This window comes from Ovis canadensis, chromosome 25 (assembly GCF_042477335.2).
Source record: "Ovis canadensis isolate MfBH-ARS-UI-01 breed Bighorn chromosome 25, ARS-UI_OviCan_v2, whole genome shotgun sequence".
Taxonomy (NCBI): Eukaryota; Metazoa; Chordata; class Mammalia; order Artiodactyla; family Bovidae; genus Ovis; species Ovis canadensis.
Window position 1 is genome coordinate 21025349 of NC_091269.1, and position 22706 is coordinate 21048054.

At 42.2% G+C, this 22706-nt stretch overlaps 1 protein-coding gene across 1 annotated transcript in view; it reads right to left on the reverse strand.

The window, feature by feature from the left end:
• Positions 1–22706, reverse strand: part of FMN2 (formin 2) — a 354330-nt gene that overhangs the window by 190796 nt on the left and 140828 nt on the right. The window contains exons 5-6 of the mRNA XM_070289497.1: positions 12190–14000; positions 10555–10699 (exon numbers count right to left, since the gene is read on the reverse strand). Of these exons, the coding sequence (XP_070145598.1) occupies positions 10555–10699; positions 12190–14000 (1956 nt within the window). The remainder of the gene's footprint in view (positions 1–10554; positions 10700–12189; positions 14001–22706) is intronic.

The following is a 22706-nucleotide window of genomic DNA, read 5'->3' on the forward strand; positions in this document are numbered from 1 at the left end:
TGGCATTGTTTTTTTTTAGCCATCTATTTAGAAATGCAAAAATAATATTTTGACTGAAAGAAAAAAATTAAAAATCAGTTATTATTGTTGGATTCTTTGAATTGACTGGGTATGCTCTACAAATAGTTTTAGGAAAAGCATCTCCAAAAGTATAATGAATCTTTCAACATCTAAAGCAAATCTTGAATCCACAATATGTATGTTCATCTAACTATAGCTTTGTATTTTGATGTGAGGCTTGCAACAGAAATGCATTATTAAAAGCAGATACTACAGGCAGTCCTAAGATGGCAGAGGACTAGGACTGGTAGACCACTTTCTCTCTCACAAATTCATCAAAAGAATATTTCAACGCTGAGTAAATTTCACAAAACAACTTCTGAATGCTGCAAGAGGACATCAGGCACCCAGAAAAGCAGATCACTGTCTTCAAAAACAGGTAGGAAAAAATATAAAAGATGAGAAAAGAGACAAAAGAGGTAGGGAGGGAGCTCTGTCCAGGGAAGGGAGTCTTAAAAAGAGAGAAGTTTCCAAACACCAGGAAACACTCTCGCTGCCGAGTCTGTGGTGAGCCTTGGAAGTACAGAGGGCAACATAACAGGGAGGAAAAATAAATAAGTAATTAAAACCAAAAGATTACAAGCCCAACGGTAACTCCCCCAGCAGAAAAGCAGCACAGATTCCTGCACCCACCACTAGCAAGCGGGGGCTGGGCAGGGAGGCGCGGGCTGCAGTCTTTTTTAAGAATCAGGCTGGAATGCCCCGAGGGTAACCAGAGCGAACTAACTTGGGCTAGCAAACCAGACTGTGGGATAGCTACCACACGAAAAGCTCTAAAATAAGATACCACCAAGACTGCACACAGAACAAAGGACGGAACAGAATTAGCTGGCTGCAGACCATTCCTCTCCGGTGACAGGCAGCCAGAGCTGGAAGGGCCGGAAGGGGGCAATTGCGGCCCCAGAGAGACATTAACTACCAAACTGTAAAGAGGCTTCTCTGCTAACTAAGACTTCTTGGGGTTCTGGACAGTCACCATCCGCCTAAGAAGGGGAGCCAGTTATACATCCAGAAAACTGAGCAGCAGGGACGGGAAAGGCGATAAGTCGCAGCGACCGCGCTTGCCAAACACCCGAGCTACTCGGACCTGGGAAGGGCACAAAATGCAGGCCCAACTGAGTCTGTGCCTCTGAGGACTACCTGAGTGCCTGAGCCTGAGCGGCTTAGACCAGGGAGATGCATGCAGCCCAGGGCCGGCCTCAGACGGTTCCCGGTGGAGCAATCTAGAGCCTGAGTGGTGTGTGCTGTGAGCGGGGGCAGGCCCAGCGTGGTTGAGACACTATGAGCACACGCCAGTGTTATTTATTTGCAGCCTCCCTCCCTCCGCACAGCACGACTGAACAAGTGAGCCTTAAAAAAAAAAGAGTGTCCACCGCTGCCCACCTTGTGTCAGGGCGGAAAACAGACACTTAAGAGACCAGAAAACAGAAGAAGCTAAAACAGAGGGAACCGCCTTGGAACTGACAGGTGCAACAGATTAAAACCCTGTTGTTAGTACCTAGTACATAGGAAGGGACCTATAAATCTTGAGAAACATAAGCCGGACCAAGGAACTATCCGAAAATGAACTGACCCCACACTGCTCACAACAACACCAGAGAAAGTCCCAGATATACCTTTACTATTTTTAGGATCATTCTCTTTTTGGTTGTTTGTTTTTTCTTCTTTTTTTTTTTAACATTTTTGAATTTTTAAGTCCTCTATTTCTCCTTTAATTTTTATTTTTATAACCTACTATTACTTTTCATAAAAAGACCCTATTTTTAAAGCAAACGCCATATATATATATTTGTGGTGGTTGTTGTTGTTTCTTAATAATTCTTGTGATTTTGTTCTTTTTTTCTTTTTTCTTCTTCTTTTCCTTAATACTGCATTTTTGAAAATCCAGCCTCCACTCTAAATTTTTAATCTTTGCTTTTTGGTATTTGTTGTCAATTTTGTACCTTTAAAAACCCATTCTTCAGTACCCATTTTTACTTGAGGGCAAGATTACTGGCTTGACCGCTCTCTCCTCCTTTGGACTCTCCTTTGTCTCCACCAGGTTGCCTCTGTCTCCTCCCTCCTCCTTCTCTTCTCTACCCAACTCTGTGAATCTCTGTGTGTTCCAGATGGTGGAGAACACTTAGGGAACTGTTTACTGGCTGGATTTGTCTCTCTCCTTTTCATTTCCCTCTTTTATCCTCCTAGCCACCTCTGTCTCTTTCCTCCCTCTCCTCTTCTCTGTATAACTCCATGAATATCTCTGAGCAGTCCAGACTGTGGAGCACACATAAGGAAGTGATTACTGGCTAGCTTGCTCTCTCCTCTTTTGATCCCACCTCATCTCATTCCAGTCACCTCTAACTCCCCCCTCCCTCTTCTCTTCTCCATGTAACTCAGTGAACCTCTCTGGGTGTCCCTCAATGTGGAGAAACTTTTCAACTCTAACCTAGATGTTTTATCATCGGTGCTGTATAGATGGAGAAGTCTTGAGGCTACTGTAAAAATAAAACTGAAAACCAGAAGCAGGAGGCTTAAGTCCAAATCCTGAGAACATCAGAGAACTCCTGAATCCAGGGAACATTAATCGATAGGAGCTCATCAAACACCTCCATACCTACACTGAAACCAAGCACCACCCAAGGGCCAACAAATTCCAGAGCAAGACATACCATGCAAATTCTCCAGCAACACAGGAACACAGCACTGAGCTTCAATATACAGGCAGCTCAAAGTTACTCCAAAACCATTGACATCTCATAACTCATTACTGGACACTTCATTGCACTCCAGAGAGAAGAAATCCAGCTCCACCCACAAGAACTCCGACACAAGCTTCCCTAACCAAGAAACCTTGACAAGCCACTGATACAACCCCACCCACAGTGAGGAAACTCCATAATAAAGAGAGCTCCACAAATTCCCAGAATACAGAAAGGCCACCCCAAACGCAGCAATATAACCAAGATGAAGAGACAGAGGAATACCCAACAGGTAAAGGAACAGGATAAATGCCCACCAAACCAAACAAAAGAGGAAGAGATAGGGAATCTACCTGAGAAAGAATTCCGAATAATGATAGTGAAAATGATCCAAAATCTTGAAAACAAAATGGAATCACAGATAAATAGCCTGGAGACAAGGATTGAGAAGATGCAAGAAAGGTTTAACAAGGACCTAGAAGAACTAAAAAAGAGTCAATATATAATGAATAATGCAATAAATGAGATCAGAAACACTCTGGAGGCAACAAATAGTAGAATAAAGGAGGCAGAAGATAGGATTAGTGAAATAGAAGATAGACGGTAGAAATAAATGAATCAGGGAGGAAAAAAGAAAAACGAATTAAAAGAAATGAGGACAATCTCAGAGACCTCCAGGACAATATGAAACGCTCCAACATTCGAAGTATAGGAGTCCCAGAAGAAGAAGACAAAAAGAAAGACCATGAGAAAATACCTGAGGAGATAATAGTTAAAAACTTCCCTAAAATGGAGAAGGATATAATCACCCAAGTCCAAGAAACCCAGAAAGTCCCAAACAGGATAAACCCAAGGTGAAACATCCCAAGATACATATTAATCAAATTAACAAAGATCAAACACAAAGAACAAATATTAAAAGCAGCAAGGGAAAAACAACAAGTAACATACAAGGGGATTCCCATAAGGATAACAGCTGATCTTTCAATAGAAACTCTTCAGGCCAGGAGGGAATGGCAAGACATACTCAAAGTGATGAAAGAAAATAACCTACAGCCCAGATTACCGCACCCAGCAAGGATCTCATTCAAATATGAAGGAGAAATCAAGAGATTTACAGACAAGCAAAAGCTGAGAGAATTCAGCACCACCAAACCAGCTCTCCAACAAATGCTAAAGGATCTTCTCTAGACAGGAAACACAAAAAGGGTGTATAAACCCGAACCCAAAACAATGAAGTAAATGGCAATGGGATCATAGTGAAAGTAAAAGCGAAGTCGCTCCGTCATGTTTGACTCTTTGCAACCCCATGGACGGGTGAAAACACAACAACCCAAAACCTGTGGTACACTATAAAAGCAGTGCTAAGGGGAAAGTTCATAGCAATACAGGCATACCTCAAGAAACAAGAAAAAGTCAAACAAATAACCTAACTCTACACCTAAAGCAACTAGAAAAGGAAGAAATGAAGAACCCCAGGGATAGTAGAAGGAAAGAATTCTTAAAAATTAGGGCAGAAATAAATGCAAAAGAAACAAAAGAGACCATAGCAAAAATCAACAAAGCCAAAAGCTGGTTCTTTGACAGGATAAATAAAACTGACAAACCATTAGCCAGACTGATCAAGAAACAAAAAGAGAAAAATCAAATCAATAAAATTAGAAATGAAAATGGAGAGATCACAACAGACAACAAAGAAATACAAAGGATCATAAGAGTCTACTATTAGCAATTATATGCCAATAAAATGGACAATGTGGAAGAAATGCACAAATTCTTAGAAAAGTATAACTTTCCAAAACTGAACTAGGAAGAAATAGAAAATCTTAACAGACCCATCACAAGCATGGAAATTGAAACTGTAATCAGAAATCTTCCAGCAAACAAAAGCCCAGGTCCAGACGGCTTCACAACTGAATTCTACCAAAAAATTTGAGAAGAACTAACACCTATCCTACTCAAACTCTTCCAGAAAATTGCAGAGGAAGGTAAACTTCCAAACTCATTCTATGAGGCCACTATCACCATAATACCAAAACCTGACAAAGATGTCACAAAAAAAGAAAACTACAGGCCAATATCACTGATGAACATAGATGTAAAAATCCTTAACAAAATTCTAGCAATCAGAATCCAACCACACATTAAAAAGATCATACATCATGACCAAGTGGGCTTTATCCCAGGGATGCAAGGATTCTTCAATATCTGCAAATCAATCAATGTAATTCACATTAGCAAATTGAAAAATAAAAGCCCTATGATTATCTCAATAGACCAGAGAAAACCTTTGACAAAATTCAACATCCATTTATGATAAAAACTCTCCAGAAAGCAGGAATAGAAGGAACATACTTCAACATAATAAAACCTATATATGACAAACCCACAGCAAACATTATCCTCAATGGTGAAAAATTGAAAGCATTTCCCCTAAAGTCAGGAACAAGACAAGGGTGCCCACTTTCACCGCTACTATTCAACATAGTTCTGGAAGTTTTGGCCACAGCAATCAGAGCAGAAAAAGAAATAAAAGGAATCCAAATTGGAAAAGAAGAAATAAAACTCTCACTGTTTGTAGATGACATGATCCTCTACACAGAAAATCCTAAAGACTCCACCAGAAAATTACTAGAGCTCATCAATGAATATAGTAAAGTTGCGGGATATAAAATCAACACAGAGAAATCCCTTGCATTCCTATACACTAATAATGAGAAAGTAGAAAAAGAAATTAAGGAAACAATTCCATTCACCATTGCAATGAAAAGAATAAAATACTTAGGAATATATTACCTCACAACCCAGATAATCATAATATGATGTGATCACTAATCTAGAGCCAGACATCTTGGAATGTGAAGTCAAGTGGGCCTTAGAAAGCATCACTACGAACAAAGCTAGTGGAGGTGATGGAATTCCAGTTGAGCTGTTTCAAATCCTGAAAGATGATGCTGTGAAAGTGCTGCACTCAATATGCCAGCACATTTGGAAAACTCAGCAGTGGCCACAGGACTAGAAAACGTCAGTTTTCATTCCAATTCCAAAGAAAGGCAATGCAAAAGAATGCTCAAACTATCACACAATTGCATTCATCTCACATGCTAGTAAAGTAATGCTCAAAATTCTCCAAGCCAGGCTTCAGCAATACGTGAACCGTGAACTCCCTGATGTTCAAGCTGGTTTTCGAAAAGGCAGAGGAACCAGAGATCAAGTTGCCAACATCCGCTGGATCATGGAAAAAGCAAGAGAGTTCCAGAAAAACATCTATTTCTGCTTTATTGACTATGCCAAAGCCTTTGACTGTGTGGATCACAATAAACTGTGGAAAATTCTGAAAGAGATGGGAATACCAGACCACCTAACCTGTCTCTTGAGAAATCTGTATGCAGGTCAGGAAGCAACAGGTAGAACTGGACATGGAACAACAGACTGGTTCCAAATAGGAAAAGGAGTACATCGAGGCTGTATATTGTCACCCTGTTTATTTAACTTATATGCAGAGTACATCATGAGAAACGCTGGACTGGAAGAAACACAAGCTGGAATCAAGACTGCCAGGAGACATATCAGTAACTTCAGATATGCAGATGACACCACCCTGATGGCAGAAAGTGAAGAGGAGCTAAAAAGCCTCTTGATGAAAGTGAAAAAAGGAGAGTGAAAAAGTTGGCTTAAAGCTCAACATTCAGAAAACGAAGATCATGGCATCTGGTCCCATCACTTCATGGGAAATAGATGGGGAAACAGTGGAAACAGGGTCAGACTTTATTTTGGGGGGCTCCAAAATCACTGCAGATGGTGACTGCAGCCATGAAATTAAAAGACGCTTACTCCTTGGAAGAAAAGTTATGACCAACCTAGACAGTATATTCAAAAGCAGAGACATTACTTTGCCAACTAAGGTCTATCTAGTCAAGGCTATGGTTTTTCCTGTGGTCATGTATGGATGTGAGAGTTGGACTGTGAAGAAGGCTGAGCGCTGAAGAATTGATGCGTTTGAACTGTGGTGTTGGAGAAGACTCTTGAGGGTACTAAATTTTTATGATGTATTCTTCCAAACAGATCTAAATTGTCTTATTATAATTGGTATTTCAGATATTATTTTAGGTCTAAGAGACAAATAGAACCATCCAACCAAACCATAGCCTTCCCATGCTATAATAAGAAAACTTAACACCAATACAAACAACTAGGCCTGTCAGAGTATCATGCAGGCCATCAGCCTGTGAACACTGAAATATCCACTGACACTGATATCCATAGAAATATGATAAAACATATTTTAAAATCTAAAGAAAAAGATTTGCAATTAGTAAAAGTAAGGCACAGGGACTTCCCTGGTGATCCAGTGGATAAGAATTTGCCTGCCAATCCAGGTTCACTCCCTGGTCTGGGAAGATCACACATGCCACGGAGCTGCTAAGCCTATACACCACAACCACGGAGGCCATGCACAAGGATGGGCGAGGCTGATGTGAGGCTGCAGAGACAGTGGCAGCAGAGGGTAAGCCGAGCCCACACGCCTGCAGGCTCCCCAGCTGTCATGTTTCCACTGTTACTATTACTACTGCTGAAGCTGCTGCTGCTACTGTTTCCCAAAATATGTCATCCGAGGAACTCATCTGACATTGGATTAACTAGAAACTTCTTTTTGAGGGAATTCTTACTGTCAAAATTATCCCAGTGTACATCCTCTCACTTTCCTGCTCATAAGCTCAGTTAAACTTAATCTTTAATTGGACATGAAGATCTTGAAGTGGCTTAGGAGCACTTAGGATCACTCAACATTAACAGTCAGTGAGCTCGCCTGTCAGTGGCAAAACATGGGTCACTTGTGCTCGCTCTAGGATCACATGTATTTGCTGTAGAGGGTTTCTTAAGAACCTTAAAAATGGACAGGTTTGCGTGTATGCGCAATGTGTCAAACAGGGGCCTCAGGCGACACTGGTTTTTCCATCTTCCTCATGATTCTTTGGGAAATGGGACTGCTATTGTGCCAAATCAGCAGGGTGATGTTTAATTCTGACCTGGCAGCATCACAGTCATTTGTTGAAGGAGAACTAGGTGAAACAACAGTCTGATAAACCCCCTGTACCTTCTCAGCAAATCTCCTTATGTTTTCATAGCCATAGTGAAGATGGGTGAGCTAAGACATCAGCGCAGAACTTAAGCACAAGTGCCATGAGAAAAGGTGAAAGGCTCTGTCTTGAGTTACTTGGTGGAGAAACGATTGAGAAATACCAGACACTCCTCACTGTTGCCACTCGGCACCCACAGAGTATCTTCTTTCTCATCATGCCACACAGCAAGGTGTCCAGCTGAGGAACCTCCATTACCACAACGAAGACGTGTTTTCTGAGAGTTGTTAAAGGCCAGAACATTCAGCCACACTCTTAGTTTCAAGGAGACAACAGATCACAAAAAATATTTTAGCTATTTTGAACTATTTAAAGAAAACCAGAATTCTTAGCTTCCATCATATATGAGAAGAATAGCTTGAAACATCTTCATAAAACCAGGTCACAGCATTAATGGCTATTAATTTCGCTGGAAATGAATGTCTGCATATAAGGGGAACCACTTGTTAACAGTTTGAACTGTGCATGTCTACGTACATCCTGATTTTTTTCAATAGTAAATATTGCAGTGCTGCACGAGCTTAGGGTGGTTGCATCCATGGACATGGAACCATACAGAGGGACCCCAAGTACAAAGGACTGACTCTAATTTAAATGGAGATTTTCAGCTGCTCAGAGGGCTGGCACTCTTGACCCCATATTGCCTGTATCTGGAAAATATGTTTTCCTTAAGCAAAATTTTAAATTAGACGGAAATTTTAAAGTAGATGGAATGGATAGATTTTTCTTCCAAACAAAACACAGTTAAATAAAATCACTTTCTTCAGCCATATAACTGTTGGTAGTAGATTGGTCTTTCACCAACACATGAGAAAAACAAACAAACAAACAAACACTTTTCCTTCCAGAAACAAATCTGAAAAGCAGGGCTGAGAACTAGACCCTGACCAAGAAGATGCTGACAAGCTCACCGGGAGTCAGGATGGAGACGGGTCCACAAACGGTCTTGAAGCTGAAGGTCAACAGCTGCACCACCACCAATGGGCACAAATGACAACCCTGGCAAAGGCCTGTCCCCATGGTTTACGGAACAGGCTCACGACAGGGTGAGGCAACTGTGCTGAGCTGATGCTCCACTCAGACGTGCAGCTCGCATGAAAGGAGGCATCTCATGCCAACTAGCTGAGGTTGCTGTCTTCACGATTTGGACATAATCTCAAAGCAATCATAAAATCCTACATTTCCAGGCATTATGAGACAGCTTCCTTGTCTATGTTCACTTAACAAAGGAAAGGAAGTAATAGGAGGCAGGGAGGGCAAAAATTTCATCCCATAAAACAGATGCCCCATGTCATTCCTGTCCGCTTGATCGGTGAAGGCCCTGATGCCCAGCCCTCCATGGCATATGCTGCCCTGCCCATATTCCTCACCTAAACAGCTTTTCCATCACCAGTACCATCGACGAGAAGAGACATGATGACTCAGTCTATGCGTACTATATACAAAGATGCTGTGGGAAAGATTTTTAGACTATTTATCTCTGCCAGAAAAAAATGTGGTTCCCCATTTACCTTTATTCCATGACAGAGCCACCTTGACCAAATTGATTATTGTGAGATAAGTGATTTTCTGGCTTTAACCATTATCAGGAATAGTCATGGGTATGTATAAAGTCCTCCTCCTACAGTTGCCTGGTTTATTTGCAGAACAAATGTTTATTCAGTGCCCACAAGGTGCAGGTTTACCATTGTTTCTGATCAAAAGTCACCAGCAACCAGCTGTGTCACAATAAATGGTTCTGAAAAATTCACTGTGTCACATTTGAGTGTCAGAGCAATAGAGATGTGTGGCGTGAGTCTGAAATGAATACGGATGAAAACAACTCTGGGTCAGACATCTAGCTACAACTTCCAGGTCAGAGCAGAAGTTCACAGGACCATATCACCCCTCAGTTTTCACTCATCTGGGGAAGCTGTGCCAGGAGAGTCCCGAGGCTTCAGACCTCAATTCTCTTTCTTTCACCCAAAAAGACAGAGCTGCTACCACCCCTCTTCAGGGTGAAAGATGAACACCAACAGCAATGTCTTCCTTCTGAGCTCATTGTTCTGGGCTTTACTATACTTTCCTGTATGGCTACCTTGAGAGATACACAAAATTAGTTCATGATCAAGGCCACTGTGTGGACCAGTGGGAAAATATTGTATGAAAATGTTTTCTTCCAAATGCACTTTTCTTTCTCTGGGACTCAAGTGTCACAGGATGCATCAAAGGATCTAACACAGAATGGAGATGCTGGAACTGGATACAAGAGTCTCTTCTCTGTGTCAAGTTCAAGGTGATTATTTAGCTAGGTTCTACAGGGCACTCAGTTGTTAGAATAGGAACAAAATACCAAACACGAGATCGGTTACTAAGGACTGGATTTCTTGCTTGATTTCCAGTTTGTTTCTAGACAACTAATTATAACAACAAGCAATTGCTAAAAGCTTGGAAATATGGATCGTGGGGCTACAAATCAAATAGAACATGATCACTTGGTGGAGATGATTACTTGCTATTCTATCTGGGAAAGTCTTATTTAACCACATGTTCTAAAACGCTAACCCCTACTATCTGCTTACAGACAGTGGAATGGACACAGCCCTGAAAATGGTGTCAAAGTTTTTCTCCAATGAAAGTTCACACTTATACCCAAAATACTGTCCAATTTCAGAAAACACACGAATACTCACTTGCTTAGCCTTAGTCTTTGTGATGGTGTCAGAAATGGGTTTCTTCCTTTCCTTGACAGTAGATTTAGAAAACAATTCCTCAAATTCATGACAATCTATGGATGGCTCTTCAATTTTTTCCCAAATAAGTGAAGCACTGGAGTCTCTAAAGTTAAGCAAAAACCCATGAGAGAGGCGTCAAGCTGGACTGCAGGGACAGGAGGACACAGGCACCAGAGGGGCCAGGAGAGGATGAAGGGAGGTTGGGGATGGGGGAGATCCATCCCCATCCCATTTTCTGTAAGATCAGCACTTGTTTAATCAACCAACATGATGAGAAACAGCATCAACACAGGATGGAACCTTTGCCTAGAAAGGAATTCTTTCTAGGCATTGCCAGGAATTCTCAGTCATCAAGTCATTGTATAAAACATGTAAGAACCCTTTTTAGTATGGATCTCCAGGCAAGAAATGTCTGATATCTCACATTCTAACCTGACCCATAAGTTTCATGGGTTAAAAATAAATCACTTTCTGCCGACAGAGTGGCATTTCTGTCTCCCTACCACTGTCCAGCACTCATGTCATCTGACTCCTCAGTGACCATAGAGACAGGTAGTACCACCTGAAAATGAAGGTTCATTTTAAAAAGCAAAACAACAAAATAAAAGAACTTCATATAATGCATATGGAAAAAATGAGTTTGGAGCACAGCTGGAAATGATGCCTCAGCAATTAGGAGTGACTCGGAAAAGTACTCAGAGAATGAACAGCAAAGTTAGAAGCAGTGATTCTCCACTATGATTCAGATAAGAGAAAATTAATATAAGAAATGAAGATGAGTCTAGTAAACATCCTATTTCTAAATCTGTGCCACATCACAGACAGCCACAAGTTCAAAGTCATGAGAACTCGGGATAACAAAGTCCAGGGGAAATTTAAAGGGCATGTTTTCTCTGGCACCACCCCAGGGTTCAGGGAACCAGGTTATGGACCATCCATGGGTAAGTAATACACCAGCAGCAAACCTGCTGGGAGGCATTCTTTTATAAATATCATGTCTTTCGTAAAAGTCATGTAAGTCTGTGATTTTGTGACCTCACAGTGTTGCAAATCATCTATAGAAGTGCCATGAAATGATCAGACCTAAATCATTTCACACACAGGGTGAAATCCACACGTGGATTTTTGTGTATCACTTTTCTGAATAGTAAAACAAGACCATGCCTTCAAAAGGATGCAGAATACATCCTCAAGGGTTTGTCTGTTTAATGATTTGATTTACTTTTATAAGTTATTTGTCAGAGTGAGGCTTTGCAAAAAGGCAACAGCTCACATAAGCTAAGAAAGATCTATCCATCAATCCTTAAAAGGTCGATTAAAAATTAACCATGTTGAGGTTTGACAGAAAACAACAAAATTCTGTAAAGCAATTATCCTTCAATTAAAAAAGAAATTAATTTAAAAAACTATATAGATAGAAATGTGTACATTGATACACATGATTTATCACTTGGATACTTCTGGAGAAAAGTCTAAAATTGCTCCACTAAATATTGATGTAAAAATCTACAGACTAGCTTTGGAGTGGTACAGAGAGGAAACCACTTCTCTCATGTTGACAAATTATGCAAAGACGAACGCCGCTGGTGTTACCTTCTACTGTGCAGCTGAATTCTTGTCCAATATAGAGGCTTCATTGGCCGACAAGGCTCTACTGGCTGCTTCCTACTCCCTTTTTCCTGATTCATCCCAAATCCAAACAAGCCAAGAGGCAACGGAGGAGGAAGAAAGCCACACACCTGAGGTGTCGGTAAAGTGCTACTCCCAACTTGTCGTGGGAGAGGAAGGCCTGATCCAGCAGTGGGTGGGGGCGGAGGGGTTAGAGGAGGTGGAATCCCCACACCGGGAGGAGGAGGAGGAGGAGGTGGGGCAGGAGGTATTCCTTCACTGGAAAGAGGTGGGGGAGGAGGAATTCCCACTCCGGGAAGAGGGGGGGTGGGGGGTATTCCCATGCCTGGAAGAGGAGGGGGAGGAGGGATGCCCACCCCGGGAAGGGGAGGGGGAGGAGGGATGCCCACCCCGGGAAGGGGAGGGGGAGGAGGGATGCCCACCCCGGGAAGGGGAGGGGGAGGAGGGATGCCCACCCCGGGAAGAGGGGGCGCTGGAGGGATGCCCACCCCGGGAAGAGGAGGGGCGGGAGGGATCCCCACCGCGGGAAGAGGGGGGGCGGGAGGGATCCCCACCGCGGGAAGAGGGGGCGCTGGAGGGATCCCCACCCCGGGAAGAGGGGGCGCTGGAGGGATCCCCACCCCGGGAAGAGGGGGGGCAGGAGGGATCCCCACCCCGGGAAGGGGCGGGGGAGGAGGGATCCCCACCCCGGGAAGGGGAGGGGCGGGAGGGATCCCCACCCCGGGAAGGGGAGGGGCGGGAGGGATCCCCACCCCGGGAAGGGGAGGGGCGGGAGGGATCCCCACCCCGGGAAGGGGAGGGGCGGGAGGGATCCCCACCCCGGGAAGGGGAGGGGCGGGAGGGATCCCCACCCCGGGAAGGGGAGGGGCGGGAGGGATCCCCACCCCGGGAAGGGGAGGGGCGGGAGGGGCGGGAGGGATCCCCACCCCGGGAAGGGGAGGGGCGGGAGGGATCCCCACCCCGGGAAGGGGAGGGGCGGGAGGGATCCCCACCCCGGGAAGGGGAGGGGCGGGAGGGATCCCCACCCTGGGAAGGGGAGGGGCAGGGGGAATTCCCACTCCAGGCAAAGGTAGAGGAGGGGGTGGCAGCATCTCTGGACCTAGACGAGGAGGAGGTGAGAGGCCTGCTGGACTGGGCAGTGCAGGCCCAGGTGCACTGGGGGTCAGGGGTGCTGGGGAAGCCTCGGCGCCCACGCCAGGCATCAGAGGGGAGGTCTCTGGAGGCAGAGGTGGTGCAGTGGGGATGTCACAGCCGTTTCCAGAGTAGGGGAAAGCAGAGTGCTCCTGGCTGGTTTCAAACCCAGTGTGAAGAGGATGGGAAGGCTGGGACCCCGCCTGTCCATGACTGTCAGACCAGGGGAGGGATGCAGGCGGTGGAGGCTGGAGGGATGGCTGTGCATCAAGCTGAACTGATATTCGCCTTGGAGACACGACCAAAGAGATTTCTGAGCAGAACATGGTCTGAGGTCCCGAAGAGAAGGGCAGCCCCGCTGATTCTCCATGTGCGGTCAAGGGTAGGGGGCCCACCAGCGGGGCCCCCCCAGGAGGACGCGCCAGCACACCACCGTCTTCCATCGGGGACGTCTGGATGGACTTGGCCTGTACGATCCTTTCATATCCGACATCCTTTTCTCCCAGCTTGAGGGCTTCCAGACCCGTGTCTAGGGCGGGATATTGTTTCTCCAGCTCAGCTATCTTGGTCTTCAGATCCTCGATGGTCTGCTCCAGCCGCTGGATGACAGTGGCCTGACCCTCAGACTTCATGTCGCACACTTCCTGGGGGGCAACACAGACATCACAGTTGAACAGAAAATCAGGGATACTCCAAACATCAAAAACTAGACCCACCAAACTCAGCAAAATGTATTCGTTTGTTACTTCTAAAAGCTCGCTCCATGGAAACACATTATTAGTTCTACTATGTGTCCCTTCTTCTCTGCCCTTGGATTTCAAAGTGGATTACATAGATGACCATGAGGTCCTAAGGCCCTTCTCTAATTAATCTTCAAATGAAATCGTGGAAGATCAGCAGACCTCAGTGAAGAGGGAAACCAAGGCTGAGTGACAGACCCACTTAATTTCACCATAGACCACTCTCCTTCTTGCCCAGTAACATCTGCTATATGAGGACATTTCCCAAAGATATTTTAAATTCTAAGTTTTAAAGTTAATTGCAACTTCTAAAGAGTAATCTCTATAGGAGTCCCCAGTAAAATCATAAGAAATATTTGCAACACCCACACAAGCATGTATAGGCATGTCTTACGTGCATGTACAGAACTTATATCACACTTATTACAATTCAAATATTTTATTTAAGGCATTTCAGAAAGGGATACCTTTGGTCACCACAATTTATCACAATGGCCAAGAGCAACTGTGCCCATGTATGGGTCACTCTCACCCCCAGACGGTAACCTTCCTCTCCCAAAGCATGCCATCAATCTTTCAAGGAAAAGGACTTTGGGTAGAGAAAAGGGGAAAACCCTCTCAGTAAACTGACTGCCAATAACATATGAGTAAGAAGAAAAGAGGAGGCAGAGTAGTGGGCAGAGAAAAATGAGGAAAGCAGGAACAGGAGAAGGAAGAAGAGGGGATAGACCCCAACTGAGTGAAGCGCAGGTCAGACACCTGATCACACAGGTTCACCTGTCCCCCATCGATGTGGGGATGAGAGGGCCCAGAACTGCTTCTCCAGAGCGTCCAGGGCTTTTCACACAATACCCCAACAGAGGCCACCATCCACAGCATGGACATGTTACTACCTTCCCCACATGGGAGCCAGGCCTGCTCTTAACCTATCAATTGAGAGGTGATACAAAGATGATGCAAAGTATGAAACTAAACTCCTATCCTGCTTGCCAAATGCTAAATCCAAAAAAAAAAAGTCTCCACAAAATAAAAAATAACTTACTTTACTATTTTTTAAAAATTCAAAACAAATATATAACCCATTTACAGTGGAAAAGCTGCAGACAGACAAGACAGAAATGAATATTTACAATAAATGAAGCATTTTTGGTGTTATGCGTATATTTATTTAAAATCTTCACAGTAGTTTCTTTTTGCATGGGGGTAGGGAAGGTATAAAGATAACAGTCTTAATCCTAAACCCATTATTTCTTCTCTAAAAATTCTATATTTTACTATAACATTTCACTTGCTGAACATCAATTATGATGCTTATTAAAAGCAGAACTTGTAACTTCAAAGACAAGCACCTACACAAGGTACTTATTTCCCTATAATCAAAAAAATACCAAATAGCCCTTACTGTGAAAGAAAGCTGAAAAGGAAATTAACTTACCTTTTAAGTAATAAAGAAATATAAACACTTATTATAGGCAAAATTGTGACAGGCACTTCTATTTATGGGTGTGTGTGTGTGTGGGGGTGTGTGTGTGTGTATATATATATATGAAATCTAAGTCACTATTTTTCACCAATGTCTATACAAAAGACTAAAGAATTACAATACATAGGTTGGGAAATCATGTCATATATTCTCTAAATAGTCCATGGTAAAAGAAATAACTATAATAAAATAATTTGTAATATCCTATTTAGCCATTGTAGTTAACTTCACTCTCCAATTATGATGCTAGTAAGCACAAGAAAATCCAACCTAATAAAATTATAAATATTCACTATTTTTGCCTTATGGGTTAGTAAAATATATAGATTACTTTCATTTTTCCAGTATAATCTTAGGAGTGACCATTAAGCTTAGATAAGTCTTTTTTGAGTTGTCCTGGTATGAAGTAATGCTCTCATTTTCTCATTTCTGTAATGAACATATAAAAAGGCTGCTTGATAAAAGGCATGCAACTAGTATATTCTAGAAGTGTTTTCCAAAACTCAATTATTAAAAAAATTTTTTACTGGGATATAGTTGATATATGTTTCAGGTATACAACACAGGGATTTACAATTTCTAAAAAGTTATATTCCATTTACAATTACTATAAAATATTGCCTATATTCCCTGTGCTGGACTATATATCCTTGAAGCTTATTTTATACATAATAGTTTGTACCTCTTATTCTCCTACAACTATTTTGTGACTCCCCACAATCCTCTCCCCACTGATAACCACTACTCTGTCCTCTGTATATGTGAGTCTACTTCTTTTTAGTAAATACACTATATCTTCTTTATGCACTCATCTCTTGATAGAAACTTAGGTTGCTTCCATATCTTGGCAATTGTGAATAATACTGCTATGAACACTGGATGCATGTATCTTTAAAAATAAGTGCTTTATTTTTTGTTTGTTTGTTTTGTTTTTTAGGTAAATATCCAGGAGTGAAATTGCTGGGTCATACAGTAGTTCTGGTTTTTTGAGAAACCTCCATACTGTTTTCCATAGGAAACATTCCCACCAAAAGGGTACGTGGGGTCTGTTTTCTCCACATTTTTGCCATTCTCTTGTTATTATGTTCTTTTTTTAATACTTTCTTTATTATTTTATCATTATTTTTAAAGTTTTACTGAAATATAGCTGATTTACAATGTTGCATTAATGTCTTCTGTACAGCAAAGTGACTCAGATATACATACCTCACTTCAGTTCAGTTCAGTTGCTCAGTCATGTCCGACTCTGCGACCCCATGAATTGCAGCATGCCAGGCCTCCCTGTCCACATATATATATATATATATATATATATATATATATATATATTCTGTTATTTGTGTTCTTTTTCATGATAGCCATTCTGAAACTGTGAGGTGATATCTCATTGTGGTTTTGATTTTCATTTCTCTGAGGACTTATCATGTTAAGTATATTTTCGTGTGCCTGTCGGCCATCGGTAGGTTATCTTTAGAAAAAAATTCAGGTCATTTGACTATTTTTAAATTGTTTCTTTTTTTTTTTTTTGATGTTGAGTTGTATGAGCTGTTTATATAGTTTGGAAAGTAACCCCTTATCAGTCATATAATTTGCAAATATTTTCTCCCATTTAATAGATTGTCTTTTGTTTTGTTGATAGTTTCCTTTGCCATCCAAAAGCTTTTAAGATTAATTAGGTTCCATCTGTTTATATTTTATTTCTTTTGATTTAGGAGACAGATCCAAAAAATGTATTGATATGATTTGTGTCAGAGTGTTCTATTTTTATTTCCAGCATTTTTATGGTTTCTGGTCTTATATTTAGGTCTTTAACCATTTTGAGTTTGTTTTTGTGTAAGATGCTAGAGAATGTTCTAATTTCATTCCTTTTCATGTAGCTGTCCAGTTTCCCCAGCACCACTTACTTAAGAAACTGTTGTTTTTTTTTTTCCATCTCCTGTATATTCTTCCCTTTGTTGTAGGTGAATTTGACAATACAACCTCAGACTTATTTCTGGACTCTCCATACCCTTCCATCGATCTCTGTGTTTGTTTTTGTGCCAGTACCATACTGGTTTTGATTATTGTAACTCTGTAGTATAGTCCGAAGTCAGGGAGCCTGATTTCTCTAGTTTTGTTCTTTCTCAAGATTGTTTTGGCTATTCTTTTGTGTTTTCATACAGATTTTTATATGTTCTAGTTCTGTGGAAAAGGTCCTTAGCACTTTGATAGGAACTATATTGAACTGTGGGTTTCCTTAAGTAGTGTGGTCATTTGAACAATGTCAGTTCTTCCAGTTCATAAACACAGTGTACCTTTCCATCTGTTTGTGTCGTCTTCACTTTTGTTCAGCAATGTCTTATAGTTTCCCAAGTACAGGACTTTCATCTCCTTGAAAAAAGTGAAAGTGCAAGTCACTCAGTCATGTCTGACTCTTTGCGACCCCATGGACTATACAGTCCGTGGAATTCTCCAGACCACAATACTGCAGTAGGTAGCCTTTCTCTTCTCCAGGGGAATCTTCCAAACCCACGGATCAAACCCAGGTCTCCTGCACTGCGGGCAGATTCTTTACCAGCTGAGCCACAAGAGAAGCCCAAGAATACTGGAGTGGGTAGCCCATCCCTTCTCCAGCAGATCTTCCCAACCCAGGAATTGAACCAGGTTCTTCTCGCATTGCAAGAAGGTTTTTTTTACCAACTGAGCTACCAGGGAAGCCTTCAGTTCAGTTCAGTACCTCAGTCGTGTCCGACTCTTTGTGACCCCATGAATCGCAGCACGCCAGGGCTCCCTGTCCATCACCAGCTCAGACTCATGTCCATCGAGTCCGTGATGCCATCCAGCCATCTCGTCCTCTGTCGTCCCCTTCTTCTCCTGCCCCCAATCCCTCCCAGCATCAGAGTCTTTTCGAATGAGTCAACTCTTCGCATGAGGTGGCCAAAGTACGGGAGCTTCAGCTTTAGCATCATTCCTTCCAAAGAAATCCCAGGGTTGATCTCCTTCAGAATGGACTGGTTGGATCTCCCTGCAGTCCAAGGGACTCTCAAGAGTCTTCTCCAAAACCACAGGTCAAAAGCATCAATTCTTCAGTGCTCAGCTTTCTTCACAGTCCAACTCTCACATCCATACGTGACCACAGGAAAAACCATAGCCTTGACTAGACGGACCTTAGTCGGCAAAGTGATGTCTCTGCTTTTGAATATGCTATCTAGGTTGGCCATAACTTTCCTTCCAAGGAGTAAGCATCTTTTCATTTCATGGCTGCAGTCATGATCTGCAGTGATTTTGGAGCCCCTCAAAATAAAGTCTGACACTGTTTCTACTGTTTCCCCATCTATTTCCCATGAAGTGATGGGACCAGATGCCATGATCTTCGTTTTCTGAATGTTGAGCTTTAAGCCAACTTTTTTGCTCTCCTCTTTCACTTTCATCAAGAGGCTTTTTAGCTCCTTTTCACTTTCGGCCATAAGGGTGGTGTCATCTGCATATCTGAGGTGATTGATATTTCTCCCGGCAATCTTGATTCCAGCTTGTGTTTCTTCCAGTCCAGCATTTCTCATGATGTGTAAGTTAAATAAGCAGGGTGACAATATACAGCCTTGACGTACTCCTTTTCCTATTTGGAACCAGTCTGTTGTTTCATGTCCAGTTCTAACTGTTCTAACTGGAACCAGTCCATGTCCAGGGGCTGTGACCCTGAGGAGCCACCCCGAGCCCAAGGCCAGGGCCGGCGGCCGGGAGGAGCAACCCAAGGAGCCATGGCTGCGCAGGCACAGGAGGGCCTAGAGGAGCTATCCCACCTTGAAGGTCAGGAACCGCAGCAGTAAGGCTCGTCCAATGTAAGGAGCAGCAGCTGTGCTTTGCTGGAGCAGCCGTGAAGAGATACCTCACGCCCAAGGTAAAAGAAACCCAAGTAAGATGGTACATGTTGCAAAAGGGCATCAGAGGGCAGACACACTGAAACCATAATCACAGAAAAATAGTCAATCTAATCACACTAGGACCACAGCCTTGTCTAACTCAATGAAACTAAGCCATGCCCTGTGGGGCCACCCAAGACGGGTGGGTCATAGTGGAGAGGTCTGACAGAATGTGGTCCACTGGAGAAGGGAATGGCAAGCCACTTCAGTATTCTTGCCTTGAGAACCCCATGAACAGTATGAAAAGGCAAAGTGATAGGATACCAAAAGAGGAACTCCCCAGGTCATTAGGTGCCCAATATGCTACTGGAGATCAGTGGAGAAATAACTCCAGAAAGAATGAAGGGATGGAGCCAAAGCAGAAACAATACCCAGCTGTGGATGTGACTGGTGATAGAAGCAAGATCCGATGCTGTAAAGAGCAATATTGCATAGGAACCTGGAATGTCAGGTCCATGAATCAAGGCAAATTGGAAGTCGTCAAACGAGATGGCAAGGGTGAACATCGACATTCTAGAAATCAGCTAACTAAAATGGACTGGAATGGGTGAATTTAACTCAGATGACCATTATACCTAGTACTGTGGGCAGGAATCCCTTAGAAGAAATGGAGTAGCCATCATGGTCAACAAAAGAGTTCAAAATGTAGTACTTGAATGCAATCTCAAAAATGACAGAATGATCTCTGTTCATCTCCAAGGCAAACCATTCAATATCACAGTAATCCAAGCCTATTATGCCCCAACCAGTAACGCTAAAGAAACTGAAGTTGAACGGTTTTACAAAGAGCTACAAGGCCTTTTAGAACTAACACCCCCAAAAGATGTCCTTTTCATTATAGGGGACTGGAATGCAAAAGTAGGAAGTCAAGAAACACCTGGAGTAACAGGCAAATTTGGCCTTGGAATGCGGAATGGAGCAAGGCAAAGACTAACAGAGTTTTGCCAAGAAAATGCACTGGTCATAGCAAACACCCTCTTCCAACAACACAAGAGAAGACTACACATGGACATCACCAGATGGTCAACACCAAAATCAGATTGATTATATTCTTTGCAGCCAAACATGGAGAAGCTCCATACAGTCAACAAAAACAAGACCAGGAGCTGACTGTGGCTCAGATCATGAACTCCTTATGGCCAAATTCAGACTCAAATTGAAGAAAGTAGGGAAAACCGCTAGACCATTCAGGTATGACCTAAATCAAATCCCTTATGATTATACAGTGGAAGTGAGAAATAGATTTAAGGGCCTAGATCTGACAGAGTGCCTGATGAACTATGGAATAAGGTTCGTGAAATTGTACAGGAGACAGGGATCAAGACCATCCTCATGGAAAAGAAATGCAAAAAAGCAAAATGGCTGTCTGAGGAGGCCTTACAAATAGCTGTGAAAAGAAGAGAAGCAAAAGGCCAAGGAGAAAAGGAAAGATATAAGCATCTGAATGCAGAGTTCCAAAGAATAGCAAGAAGAGATAAGAAAGCCTTCTTCAGCAATCAATGCAAAGAAATAGAGGAAAAAAAAAATGATGGGAAAGACTAGAGATCTCTTCAAGAAAATTAGAGATACCAAGGGAACATTTCATGCAAAGATGGACTCGATAAAGGACAGAAATGGCATAGACCTAACAAAAGCAGAAGATATTAAGAAGAGGTGGCAAGAATACACGGAAGAATTGTACAAAAAAGATCTTCACAACCCCGATAATCATGATGATGTGATCACTAATCTAGAGCCAGACATCTTGGAAAGTGAAGTCAAGTGGGCCTTAAAAAGCATCACTATGAACAAAGCTAGTGGAGGTGATGGAATTCCAGTTGAGCTATTTCAAATCCTGAAAGATGATGCTGTGAAAGTGCTGCACTCAATATGCCAGCACATTTGGAAAACTCAGCAGTGGCCACAGGACTGGAAAAGGTCAGTTTTCATTCCAATCCCAAAGAAAGGCAATGCCAAAGAATGCTCAAACTACCACACAATTGCACTCATCTCACATGCTAGTAAACTGATACTCAAAATCCTCCAAGCCAGGCTTCAGCAATACGTGAACCGTGAACTCTCTGATGTTCAAGCTGGTTTTAGAAAAGGCAGAGGAACCAGAGATCAAATTGCCAACATCCACTGGATCATGGAAAAAGCAAGAGAGTTCCAGAAAAACATCTATTTCTGCTTTCTTGACTATGCCAAAGCCTTTGTGGATAACAAGAAACTGGAAAATTCTGAAAGAGATAGGAATACCAGACCACCTAACCTGCCTCTTGAGAAATCTGTATGCAGGTCAGGAACCAACAGTTAGAACTGGACATGGAACAACAGGGAAGCCTTAGGTAGGTATATTCCTAGGCATTTTTTTCTTCGTAATTTGATAAGTGGGATTATCTCCTTAATTTCTCTTTCTGATAGTTCATTAAGATGTATTAAAATGCAACAGATTTGTGTATATTAATTTTACATCCTTCTGTTTTACCAAGTTTATTAATGAGTTCTAGTAGTTTTCCAGTGGCATCTTTAGAATTCTGTCTGTATGGTATCATGTCATCTGCAAACAGTGAGAGTTTTACTTTTCCCTTTCCAATCTGGATTCATTTCATTTATCTTGTCTGACTGCTGTTGCTAGGACTTCCAATCGTATATTAAATAAAAACGGTGGGAGTGAGCATCCTTGTCTTGTTCCTGATCTTACAGGAAATGCTTTCAGTTTTTCATCACTGAGTATGTTAGCTGTAGGTTTGTCATATAAGGTGTTTCTTATGTTAAGGTATGTTCACTTTATGGCCACTTTTGGAGAGTTTGTATCATGCATGGATGTTGAACTTTGTCAAAACCTTTTTCTACATCTATTGAAATAATCATATAGTTTTATTCTTCAGTTTGTTAATGTGGTATATCATAGTGATTGATTTGAGGGTATTGAACTATCCTTGAATCCCTGGAATAACTCCTACTTGATCATGTTTTATAACCCTTTTCATGTATTGTTGGATTCAGGTTCCTAATATTTTCTTGAGGAGTTCTGCACCCATGTTCATCAGTTATAATTTTTTTTTATATCTTTGTATCAGGGTTATGCTAACCTCATGAAATGGGTTCACAAGCATTCCTTCCTCTGCAATTTTTTGGGGGGAATACTTTCAGAAAGTTTCTTGTTAAATCTTCTCTAAATCTCTGGTAAAATCCTCCTGTGAAGACATCTGATCTTGACTTTTGTTTCCTGGAAGTTTTTTGTTT